The 17,363-nt window shown below is 48.1% G+C and overlaps 1 protein-coding gene across 5 annotated transcripts in view; it reads left to right on the top strand.

The window, feature by feature from the left end:
- The window catches only part of myh14 (myosin, heavy chain 14, non-muscle), a 38,229-nt gene that overhangs the window by 3,586 nt on the left and 17,280 nt on the right, over positions 1–17,363 (top strand). For 2 of the 5 annotated variants that reach the window (XM_058085337.1, XM_058085338.1), the window contains exons 2-17: positions 1,432–1,612; positions 3,136–3,342; positions 5,637–5,793; positions 8,341–8,368; positions 8,523–8,637; positions 8,869–8,916; positions 11,475–11,567; positions 13,024–13,087; positions 13,404–13,502; positions 13,569–13,712; positions 13,792–14,006; positions 14,084–14,236; positions 14,313–14,486; positions 14,553–14,726; positions 15,755–15,869; positions 16,129–16,197. In XM_058085337.1, the coding sequence (XP_057941320.1) occupies positions 1,445–1,612; positions 3,136–3,342; positions 5,637–5,793; positions 8,341–8,368; positions 8,523–8,637; positions 8,869–8,916; positions 11,475–11,567; positions 13,024–13,087; positions 13,404–13,502; positions 13,569–13,712; positions 13,792–14,006; positions 14,084–14,236; positions 14,313–14,486; positions 14,553–14,726; positions 15,755–15,869; positions 16,129–16,197 (2,023 nt within the window). In that variant the 5' untranslated portion in view covers positions 1,432–1,444. The remainder of the gene's footprint in view (positions 1–1,431; positions 1,613–3,135; positions 3,343–5,636; positions 5,794–8,340; positions 8,369–8,522; positions 8,638–8,868; positions 8,917–11,474; positions 11,568–13,023; positions 13,088–13,403; positions 13,503–13,568; positions 13,713–13,791; positions 14,007–14,083; positions 14,237–14,312; positions 14,487–14,552; positions 14,727–15,754; positions 15,870–16,128; positions 16,198–17,363) is intronic. The other 3 variants (XM_058085339.1, XM_058085340.1, XM_058085341.1) reach the window with 3 other exon arrangements.

A 17,363-nucleotide genomic window follows, 5' to 3' on the forward strand; every position in this document is an offset into this window, starting at 1 on the left:
GGGTGGTCATAGGTGGTCATTAGATGGTCATAGGTGGTCATTGGGTGGTCATAGGTGGTCATTAGATGGTCATAGATGGTCATAGATGGTCATAGGTGGTCATAGGTGGTCATAGGTGGTCATTAGATGGTCATTGGTGGTCATTGGTGGTCATAGGTGGTCATTGGGTGGTCATAGGTGGTCATTAGATGGTCATAGGTGGTCATTAGATGGTCATAGGTGGTCATTGGGTGGTCATTGGGTGGTCATTGGGTGGTCATAGGTGGTCATAGGAACATGTGAAAGCCGATCAATCCTGGTGACCCCATTCCAGGGTTTTCCAGTCACTGCGTTGCTAAGACTCCTCACAGAGCCGCTGCTCCTTGGGACCACGGCCTTGTCAGAACCCATCTAGACTGCAGTCAAACCTCTCCGCTTCTTTCTCCGTCGTGGCTTTGCGCTTTGTCACCTCATCTCTCACGGAGGAACCGTCCGGAACACTTTTTGCTGCTGCAGCGTGAGCCTGCTGGGAGCGAAGACGTCGTCCATTTTTATTGACTTGATCAGCGGCAGGGCTCTCCTCGCTCTGTTATACGGGAAAACGCTCATGTCCTCAGTATCCCCCGTCCACCCCCCCCCCCCCCCTCCCTGGCTGTCATGTCAGTGGACTCAGATGATTGATGTGCATTCCTGCCCCCCACCCTCCACCCTTTGCTTCCATCCCCGTTTTTCTCCTTGATTGGTTCTGCCTTGCATTTAGGCCATCACTGGTCTGCTCTCACATTGGATGTGGCCTGGATGCTTCTTGCGTGCAACCACTGCTCTGTGTGTGTACTGTGTGTACTGTGTGTGTACGTGTGTGTACTACGTGTGTACTACGTGTGTACTACGTGTGTGTGTCTGTCCAGGAATTCTTCCATCATCCCTGTCGTTCTAGTTTTTAGTTGTCTGTGTGAAGAGTTTCCACGACATGACCTAGCATTGCATCCCCACTGTGTGCACGCCTGTGGGTGTACGCTCGCGGCCCCGCCTCCCCCCCTCCCCCGCAGGGACAAAACGACCGGTGACTGTCAAGCGTCGTTATATGCAGTCTACTCATTTCATTGCTGCTACGTTAGCTAGCACTGCGACCGCGAGCGTGTCAGCCTCCATCCACCCAGACAAGGACTGGGCTCACCCCGTTCGTGTCGTTGTTCTATGAAGCCAAAGCAGAGTGACACGCATGCACTTGGTACTTTATCCATTATCCACTTTGTTTTTGTTTATCGTAACGTTCATTTTTACATTTCCTGAATGAAAAATCTCATGTTTTGGTCTTGTGGAAAATTGATGAATCAATTAATTTTTGCAGCAGAAGAGTGGGAAACCCTGCGTGAAATGGTCTGACTTTTCCTAGTCTTCATCTGATCATGCTCTCTCTCTCTCTCTCTCTCTCTCTCTCCCCCCCCCCAGCGCCAGCACCATCATGTCCAGGCCAAAAGCGGCCGGCATCAATGATGTCGCCCGCTTACTCTCATCGGGGGTGGCACTGAGCTCCCCCACCTCCAGCACCCAAATGTTCTCCGCCGCCAGCCAGGCGGACTGGGCGGCCAAGCGGCTGGTGTGGGTGCCGTCGGAGAAGCACGGCTTCGAGGTGAGTGGGCGACCGTGGGAATGTGCTTTTATTTAGCGTGTCTGCCACAAGCGCCCGCATCCACACGTCACATTCCTGCTGTTTAAAACGCTGGTAAATGATTACCCCCCCCCCCACCCCCCCCCAGCAGGCACCTGCAGGGTAGGGCGTGTCGCACCAAAGGGTGTGCGTGCGTCCGTGTTGTCCTTTTTATCGTACGTCGGCAGGACTCATGGACATCACCAGCCTTTCAACGTCCAGCCGTTTGTTCCCATGCCACTTCCTGTCACGGTGCTGACGCTCCTGGCGGCCTACGTCAGTCTGGGAAGACCGCATGGAATCTACGGCCTCTCACTCTCACTCGGCCTCTTTCTGCCCAACTGGTTTCTTGGAGAAGTCGATGAATAGAACAATAGGCTCCCTTTACATTCCCGGCGCTCTGACTTCATGTTGCAGTCACGACGAGAATGGCGCTGCTGGGCTGCCGCACATTTTTCCCCAAATACGATATTCATATTCGCAACGACGCGGCGTGACAAGACCGGCTTTGTGGTACGTGTGGTACTACAGCCTGGCGTAGTCCTTCTAAAGGGTCCTTTGTATTGACTGGTGGACTCCTACGGGGCCGCGACACGCCAGAACCCACACAATGCTTTCTAGATCTGCAACTACCTGCACCTATTCCTTTCTAGATCTGCCGCAACCTGCACCTATTCCTCTCTAGATCTGCAACTACCTGCACCTATTCCTTTCTAGATCTGCAACTACCTGCACCTATTCCTTTCTAGATCTGCCGCAACCTGCACCTATTCCTCTCTAGATCCGCCGCAACCTGCACCTATTCCTTTCTAGATCCGCCGCAACCTGCACCTATTCCTCTCTAGATCCGCCGCAACCTGCACCTATTCCTTTCTAGATCTGCAACTACCTGCACCTATTCCTCTCTAGATCCGCCGCAACCTGCACCTATTCCTTTCTAGATCCGCCGCAACCTGCACCTATTCCTCTCTAGATCTGCCGCAACCTGCACCTATTCCTCACTAGATCTGCCGCAACCTGCACCTATTCCTCTCTAGATCCGCCGCAACCTGCACCTATTCCTCTCTAGATCCGCCGCAACCTGCACCTATTCCTTTCTAGATCCGCCGCAACCTGCACCTATTCCTTTCTAGATCTGCCGCAACCTGCACCTATTCCGGCTGTGTTTCCTTGGACTTCCGAAAGGCTAATTTACTCCACCCACGGCCCGCCTCCGGGCACGCCCACTCCACTGTAATTGGTCCCACTCATCTCCCTGTACCCGTGCACGGCCACATAAGCAGGGCTCTCTGTGACATCACAGCGAGCTGTTGGTAGAAAAAAACGCCAATCGATTGGCTGCTACCCGTTCGCGCTCGATCACAGAATATGTGGGGATTCGCAAAGTTAGCACGATGCGGCTGCCCCTCCCACATCACCATGGCAACCACAATTACGGCGTGTGACCCCAACCCCCCCCCCACCCCCAAGCCAGCGCCGTGCCAACCGTGTTCCTCTGCCAACAGTCGGCCAGCATCAAGGAGGAGCGCGGCGACGAGGTGGAGGTGGAGCTGACGGACACCCAGAAGCTGCAGACGCTGTCCCGGGAGGAGATCCAGCGGATGAACCCGCCGCGCTTCAGCAAAGTGGAGGACATGGCCGACCTCACCTGCCTCAACGAAGCCTCGGTGCTCCACAACCTCCGAGAGAGATACTACTCCGGCTTGATCTACGTAAGGGAACGTCACGGCAACCATGCTGTTGTAACGCTAGCTAGCTAGCACGCGATGCTGTTGTGGTCCTCGTCTCCGTTTAGATTTTTGCTGATATGAATTTTGGATCAGATATCACCCCTACTGAGAACCTCCTCAAGGTCCAGCTGTGCAAATCGTAAATTCCTTCCATTTTTCATCTGGTGTTAAAATGTTGATCAGGAGTGTCCTGGGAGCGTCACGTAAGAAATATTTGTGCACATACCATGCATACACTTGGAGTAGTGGAAGTACACACCGTGATCTCTTGGAGTAGTGCAAGTACACACCGTGATCTCTTGGAGTAGTGCAAGTACACACCGTGATCTCTTGGAGTAGTGGAAGTACACACTGTGATCTCTTGGAGTAGTGGAAGTACACACCGTGATCTCTTGGAGTAGTGCAAGTACACACCGTGATCTCTTGGAGTAGTGCAAGTACACACCGTGATCTCTTGGAGTAGTGCAAGTACACACCGTGATCTCTTGGAGTAGTGGAAGTACACACCGTGATCTCTTGGAGTAGTGCAAGTACACACCGTGATCTCTTGGAGTAGTGCAAGTGCACACCGTGATCTCTTGGAGTAGTGCAAGTGCACACCGTGATCTCTTGGAGCAGTGCAAGTACACACCGTGATCTCTTGGAGTAGTGCAAGTACACACCGTGATCTCTTGGAGTAGTGCAAGTACACACCGTGATCTCTCAGGCATCTTCAGTGTCGGTAATATGAGGTTGTTGGGGGGGGGGGGGGGGGTAGAGTCCAGTACGTGAAATAACGAGGAAGGGTCTGTCTGTCGGTTTGAGCCGCTTGTTCGTCATGAATGAGATGAATGATGACCCGACGGGTCGTCCTGCTGGAGCTGTCAGCATAAGAGATGCCAATCAATTCACAAGTCAAATGACGGACAGGGTGCTTTAATGAAAGGGTGCGTGCGGGTGCCAGATTCCTAAGCGCGGCGGACACGCGCGCTAGTCTACTTTCAAAAAGCACATAGCAGCTAGCTAGCTCGATAGGAGCTTTAGCATATACAGCTCAGAGCTAGAGCTGTCCTATCTAGTCTCTGAGCATGAACGGAGTAGGCTTGATGAAGCCTTTGAGCATGAAAAGCTGTAGCTCCCATCAGACTTCATCAAGCATGAACTACATAGGAGCCTGCACGGTTCATGCTAAAAGACTAGATAGAAAAGCTCTAGCACCTATCAGATGTCCTATCTAGTCTTTGAGCATCAACTGGGCAGGCTTCATCACCAGTTCATGCTCAGACTAGATAGAAAAGCTTTAGCTCATATTGGGCTTCATCAGTTCATGCTCAAAGACCAGATAGGACAGCTGTTGCTTGGATCAATTTCAACCGATGCCCCAAAGACTAGGTAGCATGGGAGCTATAGCTGTCCTGTTTAGTCTTTGAGCATGAGCTGATGCTCCAAAGACTAGATAGGACGGCTGTAGCTCCCATGCTACCTAGTCTTTGGAGCCTCAGTTCATGCTCAAAGACTTGATAGCATAGGAGCTAAAGTTGTCCTATCTAGTCTTCGGAATCAGTTCATGCTCAAAGACTAGATAGGAGAGCTTTAGTTCCCATGCTATATAGTCTGTGGAATCAGTTCATGCTCAAAGACTAGATAGGACAGCTTTAGCTCCCATGCTATCTAACTTTGGAATCAGTTCATGCTCAAAGACTAGATAGGACAGCTTTAGCTCCCATGCTATCTAGTCTTTGGAATCAGTTCATGCGCAAAGACTAGATAGGACAGCTTTAGCTCCTGTGCTATCTAGTCTTTGGAGCATCAGTTCATACTCAAAAGACTAGATAGGACAGCTTTAGCTCCCATGCTATTTAGTCTTTGGAGCATCAGTTCATGCTCAAAGACTAGATAGGACAGCTTTAGCTCCCATGCTATTTAGTCTTTGGAGCATCAGTTCATGCTCAAAGACTAGATAGCATGGGAGCTAAAGCTGTCCTATCTAACTTTGGAATCAGTTCATGCTCAAAGACTAGATAGGACAGCTTTAGCTTTCATGCTATCTAGTCTTCGGAATCAGTTCATGCTCAAAGACTAGATAGGACAGCTTTAGCTCCCATGCTATCTAGTCTTTGGAATCAGTTCATGCTCAAAGACTAGATAGGACAGCTTTAGCTCCCATGCTAAATAGTCTTTGGAGCATTAGTTCATGCTGAAAGACTAGATAGGACAGCTTGAGCACGGTCGTGTTGTTTCCAGCGGCGTTAGCAGCGTTCTTGTCATCCGTGCCAACATGTCCATGTCCTTTGCAGACATATTCGGGTCTGTTCTGCGTGGTGGTGAACCCTTACAAGAACCTGCCCATCTACACGGAGTCCATCGTGGAGATGTATCGAGGCAAAAAGCGCCACGAGATGCCGCCGCATATCTACGCCATATCGGAGGCGGCCTATCGGAGCATGCTTCAAGGTACTTAGCGCTGATATCTCCTGACCTCTGATTCCTTCCTGAGAGTATCTGCTATCAGGAATGTGGAACCTCGTCGGTGATCTTTGCTCACGGTGCCACAACACCAGCGCTATTCCGAGGCGTGGCACGGCACGGCTGCTATCCGCAGTCAATACCAGTCAGGGGAGATTGCAGCCAGCGTCAAGGCGTGGCATCCCCTGCCTGAGTATACTATGGACTCTATTCTTCCCTGGTGTCGTACCGGCATCCCTCCTCATGGCGGCCATCCTGGCCTTCAGAGACCTAGGAGAACTAAATAGTGGCTCGAGGCTGATTGAGCAACACGTGTCCCCCTGGGTGTCTCACTGCCTGAGACAACAGGACGGGGCAGATCAGATGCTGGCTCTGTGTGCTAGCCACCACCCTCGGGGTTGGCTGGAGGCACGTTGCTGTGGCGACAGGAACCAGTAAGACCAGTATGGATTCTTCCACGTTCAAATGTTGTAAGAAGCGTTTGCAGGTAACCCGGCTAAAAAAAAAAAAATATCCGGCCAAGGACTGCCAGGGGAGAGACGAACCCACAACCTCTTTGTGGTTCTCATTAGGCAGGCGGGGGCAGAACGCTGGACCTGACCCGGGTCACTATATATGCACACTGGCAGACAAGGGCAAAAACTGCATAACCTCTCAGACTGCATGGAGACCACATGACCTCTCACACGACATGACCCCTCACGCTGCATGGAGACCACATGACCTCTCACACTGCATGGAGACCACATGACCTCTCACACTGCATGGAGACCACATGACCTCTCACACTGCATGGAGACCACATGACCTCTCACAGTGCATGGAGACCACATGACCTCTTACCCTGCATGCAGACCACATGACCTCTCACACTGCATGCAGACCACATGACCTCTAACACTGCATGCAGACCACATGACCTCTCACACTGCATGCAGACCACATGACCTCTCACACTGCATGGAGACCACATGACCTTTGACACTACGTGACCCCTCACACTGCATGGAGACCACATGACCTCTCACACTGCATGGAGACCACATGACCTCTCACTGCATGGAGACCACATGACATCTGACACTACATGACCCCTCACACTGCATGGAGACCACATGACGTCTTTCACTGCATGGAGACCACATGACCTCTCACAGTGCATGGAGACCACATGACCTCACACTACATGGAGACCACATGACTTCTCACAGTGCATGGAGACCACATGACCTCTCACACTGCATGGAGACCACATGACCTCTCACACTGCATGGAGACCACATGACCTCTCACTGTGCATGGAGACCACATGACCTCTCACGCTGCATGGAGACCACATGACCTCTCACGCTGCATGGAGACCACATGACCTCTCACGCTGCATGGAGACCACATGACCTCTCACACTACATGGAGACCACATGACCTCTCACACTGCATGAGACCACATGACCTCTCACACTGCATGAGACCACATGACCTCTCACACTGCATGGAGACCACATGACCTCTCACACTGCATGGAGACCACATGACCTCTCACACTGCATGGAGACCACATGGCCTCTTACACTGCATGGAGACCACATGACCTCTCACTGTGCATGGAGACCACATGACCTCTCACACTACATGGAGACCACATGACCTCTCACACTGCATGAGACCACATGACCTCTCACACTGCATGAGACCACATGACCTCTCACACTGCATGGAGACCACATGACCTCTCGCTGCATGGAGACCACATGACCTTTCGCTGCATGGAGACCACATGACCTCACGCTGCATGGAGACCACATGACCTCTCACACTGCATGGAGACCACATGACCTCTCACACTACATGACCCCTCACACTGCATGGAGACCACATGACCTCACTGCATGGAGACCACATGACCTCTCACTGCATGAAGATCACATGACCTCACGCTGCATGGAGACCACATGACCTCTCACAATACATGACCCCTCTCAGTGCATGAAGACCACATGACCTCTCTCACTGCATGGAGATCACATGACCTCTCACGGCAGATAAATGAGGAATGAACGGTTAAGGTACTTTGACCTTCATTGAAGACCTGATTCTTGATGTGACAGCGAAACACCACCTTCTTGTTTTGACATGACCAGCTTCATGAAGTCAACAGTCTCCCACCCTAATAACCCAAATGGGGCCAAGGAAGGTTTGAAGAAGCAGCATTTTGATCACAAGGTGAAAAACAAGAAACTGGTGACCCCCCCTGCGAGCCATGGCGTCAGTGTGGGGGGTGGGGCCTAAAGTGTCTGGCGCTGTCTGTCCTATCAAACCTGAGGTGTGAAGCCCATCGCATCGCCCCGCATCACGCCTCCATGCTGAGCCAGCCGGTCCTGCTCTCGTCAAACATTGAAACGCTGTCACATAAAATCACAGGAAGTTTCGTGAGCGTTTTCTGCGTGGGCTGCACCATGTGACTAACGGGTGTGATGTCATCGACTGCTCCTTTTAACACCTTGTTTTGTTTTTTGTGTTTTTTTCATCATACAGACAGAGAAGATCAGTCAATCCTCTGCACGTGAGTAGTCTTTGTGTTGCCTTCAGGGAACGTTACATAGATGTACTCCTTTAGCAGCCCTCACTGTGCCCCCCCCCCCACTGAGGGGGGGCCATGATGTGTTTAAAGATGAAGCTTTGCTCGACTGAGCTTAATGATGGACTTGTCTCCTCAGGGGTGAATCCGGGGCGGGGAAAACGGAAAACACGAAGAAAGTCATTCAGTATTTGGCTCACGTGGCGTCCTCTCACAAGGGCGGAACCCTGGCTCGGAGTAAAGAAACCCTGCCCGTAAGTTGAAGCAGACCTACACAAACCTACATTTCTGAAGGAAACATTGCCAGAACCTACATTTCTTAAGGAAACATTGCCAGAACCTACATTTCTTAAGGAGGTTCTACTGTATGGGACTTGACTTCATCTGTTTAGCGTTGTGGTTCACTTCCTCCTCTGAATCTTCCTTCCTACTGTCCACTCCTTCCTTCCTTCCCTCCATCCTCCTCTACGTCCACGCGTCTTCAGATGGACGGGTGTCGGTCTCTAACCCGCGGCTCCACTGTGGTGAACAGGGTGAGTGGCCCCCTTTCCCAGCTGTCCTGCCCTCCCTTGGGAATTCCACCCTGCCCCCTGGCTAACGTGACTGAGCGTCGTTGAACCTCCCTGACGTGTTTGCTCATTAACATTAACAGCCGTGTCTTGCTTCTCATTTTTTGTTGTCCTTTGTTGTTTTTGTCTCGTTGTTTCTCCATCCTCCATCCATCCATCCTCCATCCACACGTCCGCCTGCCCGTCATCCCCTCATCACCACACTCTTTCCGCACCGCAGACTTTGCAATATGTGAGTATTCCTAAACGTCGGTGGGGTTCGTTACTGGAGTGTCTGGGGTCCATTATCACAGGGAGGGGTGTCCACATCTATACCCCCAATAAATCTGGTCCACACGTCTAATCAATCAAATGAAGCCGTACACGGTTGACCACTTGACCACTTCCATTCTGACAACGAATGAGCTCATTTCTGGAGAAACGCCAGTCCAGGGGTGGCCACAGCGGGGCCCGTCAAACAAAGGAAGTGGCAAATCTGGAAATTAGCTTGGGAAAAAGGTCTGATATGAACAGAATAAAGTCCAAATAATCAAATATTTCAAAGTTAAAACAACAAGAAAATATGGAAGCCCTTTTCCACCACTGAAAAAAGGGATCCCAATGGTACATCGAAATTATGAGCTAGAAAGTCGAAATTACGATATAGAAAGTGGAAATTTTCCACAGTCGTCTTGGTCACTTGGCAAAATGGCTAGACAGTTGTGAACTGCCACATCCCTTTTATTATCGACTTTCTTTTCTCCTTATTTCCACTTTTTATTTCATAATTTTGACTTTCTATCTCAGAATTTTGACTTTTTATCTTATTATTATGACTTTCTATGTTCATTTCGACTTTTTGATCTCATAATTTCGACTTTTTATCTCAGAGTTGTGACATTTTATCTCATGTGACTTTCTATGTTAATTTCGACTTTTTGATCTCATAATTTCGACATTTTATCTCAGAATTGTGACATTTTATCTCATATGACTTTCTATGTCAATTTCGACTTATCTCATAATTTCGACTTTCTATCTCAGAATTTTGACTTTTTATCTCAGAGTTGTGACATTTTATCTCATGTGACTTTCTATGTCAATTTCGACTTATCTCATAATTTCGACTTTCTATCTCAGAATTTTGACTTTTTATCTCATTATTATGACTTTCTATGTTCATTTCGACTTTTTGATCTCATAATTTCGACCTTTTATCTCAGAATTGTGACATCGTATCTCATATGACTTTCTATGTCAATTTCGACTTATCTCATAATTTCGACTTTCTATCTCAGAATTTTGACTTTTTATGTCAGAATTGTGACATTTTATCTCATATGACTTTCTATGTCAATTTCGACTTATCTCATAATTTCGACTTTCTATCTCAGAATTTTGAACTTTTATCTCATTATTATGACTTTCTATGTTAATTTCGACTTTTTGATCTCATAATTTCGACTTTTTATCTCAGAATTGTGACATTTTATCTCATGTGACTTTCTATGTCAATTTCGACTTATCTCATAATTTCGACTTTCTATCACAGAATTTTGAACTTTTATCTCATTATGACTTTTCTCATGAATTCGACTCTCGAAATTTCAACTTTTTATCTTGAAATTTCACTTTTTATCTCAATTTCGACTTTTTATCTCATTATTTAGACTTTTTATCACAGAATTTCAACTTTTTATCTCATATCGCTTTGCCAATTGGTATAATAGTTTTTTCAGTGGCGGAAACGGGCTTCCATAAGAAAAAGTGCAGTTGAAACCAAAAACCAAAGCATCTAAATGAGAAAATGTTTTTCACCGGGCCTTGCTGGTATAGGTTTGGACACTGTGGCATTAGAGCTACCATGCTGCTATCTGCTGTTACCGTATGCTATGCGCTTGTATAAAAGACCGAGTGTGGGCGGGGGGGGGGGGGGGGGGGGGTGGCACACACCTCTGCCAAGGCGGTACAATCCTAATTTGCATCAATACCTTCATAGACACACCTGAATTATTAACAACGTCTTACGTGAAATAGAAATTGGCTCCTCGGCAAAGGTGAGATCCTCAGTGTGCGTGCTAAGAATGGCTAAGGGGGGGGGGCACGTGCATTTGGCCGCTTGATGAAAGGACGAAGTGATGCGCTGCTGCTGATTGCCTTCTGCACCATCACTCGCCGTCAATGACGGACGGCAAGGCTAGACGGAGCCAACACGGAGTTAAAAGCCGCAGCAAGCAGCCCCATTGTTCTCATGCGTGTTGAGAACCATTGTCTTCGGGGAGGGGGGGGGGAGGCCTTCAATGGTGTTTGTGTGTTGCAGCTGCTATTTTGGGCAATCTTTTCATGTCGGGGCCGTTAAAAAGTGACTTGTGGTTATTTTAAAATCTTTAGATCCGCTGTTGCCATCCCTGCTGACTAGAAAGAATGAGCACTTATTTCATGTCCTTCACGGCGCCATTGTTGTTTTGTGTGAAGCTAATCTATCTTGTGTGTGTGTGTGTGTGTGTGTGTGTGTGTGTGTGTGTGTGTGTGTGTGTGTCTAGGGAGAGCTGGAGAGACAGCTCCTGCAAGCCAACCCCATACTGGAGGCCTTCGGCAACGCAAAAACTGTCAAGAATGACAATTCCTCCAGATTTGTAAGTCCTGAAACGGCATTCAAATGTCCCATGTTGCTACCAGCGGAGGTGAGCTGTGTTATTCAGACACGCTAGCCAGCCCGGGTGGGAAGACCTGGGTCCGGGTGTCTGGAGCTCCTCCCAGAAGAGCAATGTATCCGTACTATACACACGCGCTATAAACCTTGCAATGCTAAGTGCTTTACACCCGCTATAAACCTTGCAATGCTAAGTGCTTTACACGCACTGTAAACCTTGCAATGCTAAGCGCTTTACACGCACTGTAAACCTTGCAATGCTAAGTGCTTTACACGCGCTGTAAACCTTGCAATGCTAAGTGCTTTACACGCGCTGTAAACCTTGCAATGCTAAGTGCTTTACACGTACTGTAAACCTTGCAATGCTAAGTGCTTTACACGTACTGTAAACCTTGCAATGCTAAGTGCTTTACACGCACTGTAAACCTTGCAATGCTAAGTGCTTTACACGCACTGTAAACCTTGCAATGCTAAGTGCTTTACACGCACTGTAAACCTTGCAATGCGAAGTGCTTTACACGCACTGTAAACCTTGCAATGCTAAGGGCTTTACACGCACTGTAAACCTTGCAATGCTAAGTGCTTTACACGCACTGTAAACCTTGCAATGCTAAGGGCTTTACACGCCCTGTAAACCTTGCAATGCTAAGGGCTTTACACGCCCTGTAAACCTTGCAATGCTAAGGGCTTTACACGCCCTGTAAACCTTGCAATGCTAAGTGCTTTACACGCCCTGTAAACCTTGCAATGCTAAGTGCTTTACACGCCCTGTAAACCTTGCAATGCTAAGCGCTTTACACGCGCTGTAAACCTTGCAATGCTAAGTGCTTTACATGCGCTGTAAACCTTGCAATGCTAAGTGCTTTACACGCGCTGTAAACCTTGCAATGCCGAGTGCTTTACACGCGCTGTAAACCTTGCAATGCCAAGTGCTTTACACGCACTGTAAACCTTGCAATGCCAAGTGCTTTACACGCACTGTAAACCTTGCAATGCTAAGGGCTTTACACGCGCCGTAAACCTTGCAATGCTAAGTGCTTTACACGCGCTATAAACCTTGCAATGCTGAGTGCTTTACACGCACTGTAAACCTTGCAATGCTAAGCGCTTTACACGCACTGTAAACCTTGCAATGCTAAGCGCTTTACACGCACTGTAAACCTTGCAATGCTAAGTGCTTTACACGCGCTGTAAACCTTGCAATGCTACTTGCACTCTCCGATTCCGGCGTTTGTTTTAATTCTACATTTGATCAAACTCACTTAAGATTTGTCAGATCAAAACTGCTTTTGCGCTCCCAAGCATAATTTTACTGTTGTATATGTTACGTCATTTCAGAGTCATTGTTGTATAATATGGGACATTTGAATACTGCAGACATGTTGGTATTATGGCGATACATAAATGTGCTATGAAAGCTAACTCTTCTGTTCCCTCAGGGTAAATTCATCCGCATTAATTTTGATGTGGCGGGGTACATCGTTGGTGCCAACATTGAGACCTGTATCCTTCTGTTTCCACTGACTTCCTTATATGGGCGTGCCCAGGTACTAGCTGTACAGGCCGAGTGGGACCAATCACAGCGGAGTGGGCGTGCCCAGAAGGAGGCCACATGGCAATAAAATGGAGCCAAAATCATCATCATAGTACATCATAGTCGTATACTACACATAGTTACATTATTAGAGACCTCTAGACATGGAATAACACCCCTATAGTTTTGCCCAAGATGTTAACCACTTAAACACGGTCAATAAGCGTTTGTGATTTCTGCCCCAGTGGTACAGTATGTGTCAAAGACCTTGACTCGTGATCTCAGACCTCCTGGAAAAGTCCCGGGCCACCCGTCAGGCCAAAGACGAGCGGACGTTTCACATTTTTTACCAGCTGCTGCACGGAGCTTCCGGGGAAACAAAAAGTGAGTAGTCAGGAGACCCCGGTGTTTTATTTGACTCGACGTCGTCCCGTTTCTCCAAACCCACAGAGGACCTGCTCTTGGGGACTGCAGACCAGTACCGCTTTCTCAGCGGGGGTTCTATCAACGTGCCCGGTCAAAGTGACGCTGAGAACTTCACCCAGACCATGGACTCCATGGCCATCATGGGCTTCAACCCAGACGAGCTGATGTGTAAGCGGACGCGAGTCTTTATCGGTTGCACGCGGTGGATGTTGGTGACCTCCCCTGATTGAGTCTTGGTCTCGGCCAGCCATGCTGAAGGTCATCTCTGCCGTGCTCCAGTTCGGGAACATTTCCTTCACGCAGGAGAAGAACCACGACCAGGCGTCGATGCCTGACAACACGGCCGCCCAGAAGCTCTGCCATCTGCTGGGTATCAACGTGCTGGAGTTCACCCGAGCCATCCTCACGCCCAGGATCAAAGTGGGTCGGGAGTATGTGCAGAAGGCCCAGACCAAAGAACAGGTAGCTGCCACGAGGGAAAGATTTGGGAATACGGCGACGTGGACCAAAGCTTCCAGCTGATGCGTGTCTTCCGATAGGCTGACTTTGCCGTGCAGGCCTTGGCCAAGGCCACGTACGAGCGCCTCTTCAGGTGGCTGGTGCACAGGATCAACAGAGCTCTGGACCGAAGGCAACGGCAGGGAGCCTCCTTCATCGGCATCCTGGACATCGCTGGGTTTGAGATCTTCCAGGTGTGGTGTCTGTCACCTGCTCTTGATCTCTTATCTCCATCTCATGTGTGGTTCCACCCGTTCTTCTCCTCCTCAGCTGAACTCCTTCGAGCAGCTGTGCATCAACTACACCAACGAGAAGTTGCAGCAGCTCTTCAACCACACCATGTTCATCCTGGAGCAGGAGGAGTACCAGCGCGAGGGCATCGAGTGGAACTTCATAGACTTCGGCCTGGACCTGCAGCCCTGCATCGACCTCATCGAAAGGCCGGTACGTCCATCTGGAAAAGGAAGGAAGCGCGTCTTGGATGCACACGCTCATTGTGGTCTGTTCTAGACCCACCCGCCTGGTGTTCTGGCCCTGCTGGATGAGGAGTGCTGGTTCCCCCGGGCTACCGACCGCTCCTTCGTAGACAAGCTGACCGGCGAGCAAGGCAGCCATCCCAAATTCTTCAAGTCAAAGCAGCCTCGCGGTGAAGCCGACTTCTCCATCATCCACTACGCTGGCAAGGTAGTGGATGTGGCAGCTTTGTGACGCACTGGTGTCAGGCAGTGTTTCTTAGGAGTGGTAGAGCAGTTATGTCATTACATCATGTGGTAGAGCAGTAATGTAAATCGGTAGAGCAGTAATGTCATTATGTCATGTGGTAGAGCAGTAATGTCATGTGGTAGAGCAGTAATGTCATTTGGTAGAGCAATAATGTAAAGCGGTAGAGCAGTAATGTCATGTGGTAGAGCAATAATGTAAATCGGTAGAGCAATAATGTAAAGCGGTAGAGCAATAATGTCATGTGGTAGAGCAGTAATGTTAATTGGTAGAGCAGTAATGTCATTATGTCATGTGGTAGAGCAACAATGTCATGTGGTAGAGCAGTAATGTAAATTGGTAGAGCAGTAATGTCATTATGTCACATGGTAGAGCAGTAATGTAAAGCGGTAGAGCAGTAATGTCATGTGGTAGAGCAATAATGTAAATCGGTAGAGCAGTAATGTCATTATGTCATGTGGTAGAGCAGTAATGTAAAGCGGTAGAGCAGTAATGTAAAGCGGTAGAGCAGTAATGTAAAGCGGTAGAGCAGTAATGTCATGTGGTAGAGCAGTAATGTCATGTGGTAGAGCAATAATGTAAATCGGTAGAGCAGTAATGTCATTATGTCATGTGGTAGAGCAGTAGTGTTATTAGTTCATGTGGTAGTGCAGTAATACCAACCGGTAGAGCAGTAATATCATTAGTTCATGTAGTAGAGCCCTAACGCCAATCGGTAGAGCAGTAACGCCAATCGGTAGAGCCATAATACCAATCGATAGAGCCATAATGCCAATTGGTAGAGCAGTCATGTCATTAGTTCATGTGGTAGAGCCGTAATGCCAATGGGTAGAGCAGTAATGCCATTATGTCATGTGGTAGTACAGTAATGCCAATGGGTAGAGCAGTAATGCCAATGGGTAGTGAATATGAGGGTACAATAGGACGCTATGCTGGCAAGGTCGTGCGGTAGACTGACACAAGGTCTCCCCTGTCCCGTGGTTTGTCGCCAGGTTGACTACAAGGCCAACGACTGGTTGGTGAAGAACATGGACCCTCTGAACGACAACGTGGCGTCTCTTCTCCATCAGTCATCTGATCACTTTGTGTCGGAGCTGTGGAAGGAAGGTAAGACCAGGCGTGGCCTTCACCGAAAGACGAAGGACATCAGCGTCACATGATCATCTCATGGCTGCCGATGGAATGACTGACCCACTACTTTCTCTCCCTTCTCTCTGTTTTTTATCATACACGTTCATTATTCATCATTCATTATTCTGTCTCTCTCCCTTCATTTCTCTACCGTGTTGCATTCCTCCTCTTCTGCCTCGGACTCTTTACCCCCCCCCCCCCCCCCCCCCCCCCCCTTATCTTCATCCTGCATCAGATATTCAAACTCTACCTCGTGTCTACTTCTTTGACTCCTACACCACGGTGCAGGCAAATGGCTCGGACAGTAGGTTCCTATACACCTCCGTGTGTACACGTGGCCTGCATGCATACCGCCCCCCCCCCCCCCCCCCCCCCTTGTACGTTTGCAGTAGTCCCAGTAGTAGTAGCTGCCTTATTTCATGTAATAATGGAGTACCATCAAGGAATGGTACTGCTCTCATTGCTGTTTTTATTTCATGTTTTAGTGCAGTCGTGTCAAGCAATTGTACCCCTCTCATAGTATTATTATGATTATTTCATGTAGTAGTGCAGTAGTGAAGCAAATGTGCCATTCTCATTGTGGTCATTCTTTAATGTAATAGTGCAGTAGTGTCATTACGTCATGTAGTAGTGGAATCATGTCATTATTTAATGTACCGTAATAGTGCAGTAGTGTCATTACGTCATGTAGTAGTGGAATCATGTCATTATTTAATATACCGTAATAGTGCAGTAGTGTCATTACATCATGTAGTAGTGGAATCGTGTCATTATTTAATGTACTGTAATAGTGCAGTAGTGTCATTACGTCATGTAGTAGTGGAATCATGTCATTATTTAATGTACTTTAATAGTGCAGTAGTGTCATTACGTCATGTAGTAGTGGAATCATGTCATTATTTAATGTACCGTAATAGTGCAGTAGTGTCATTACGTCATGTAGTAGTGGAATCATGTCATTATTTAATGTACCATAATAATGCAGTAGTGTCATTACGTCATGTAGTAGTGGAATCATGTCATTATTTAATGTACTTTAATAGTGCAGTAGTGTCATTACGTCATGTAGTAGTGGAATCGTGTCATCATCAATATACTGTAATAGTGCAGTAGTGTCATTATGCCATGTAGTAGTGGAATAATGTCATTATTTAATGTACCGTAATAGTGCAGTAGTGTCATTATGTCATGTAGTAGTATAATCGTGTCATTATTTAATGTACCGTAATAGTGCAGTAGTGTCATTACGTCATGTAGTAGTGGAATCATGTCATTATTTAATGTACCGTAATAGTGCAGTAGTGTCATTACGTCATGTAGTAGTGGAATCATGTCATTATTTAATGTACCGTAATAGTGCAGTAGTGTCATTATGCCATGTAGTAGTGGAATCATGTCATTATTTAATGTACCGTAATAGTGCAGTAGTGTCATTACATCATGTAGTAGTGGAATCATGTCATTATTTAA

This window comes from Doryrhamphus excisus, chromosome 10, assembly GCF_030265055.1.
Source record: "Doryrhamphus excisus isolate RoL2022-K1 chromosome 10, RoL_Dexc_1.0, whole genome shotgun sequence".
Taxonomy (NCBI): domain Eukaryota; kingdom Metazoa; phylum Chordata; class Actinopteri; order Syngnathiformes; family Syngnathidae; genus Doryrhamphus; species Doryrhamphus excisus.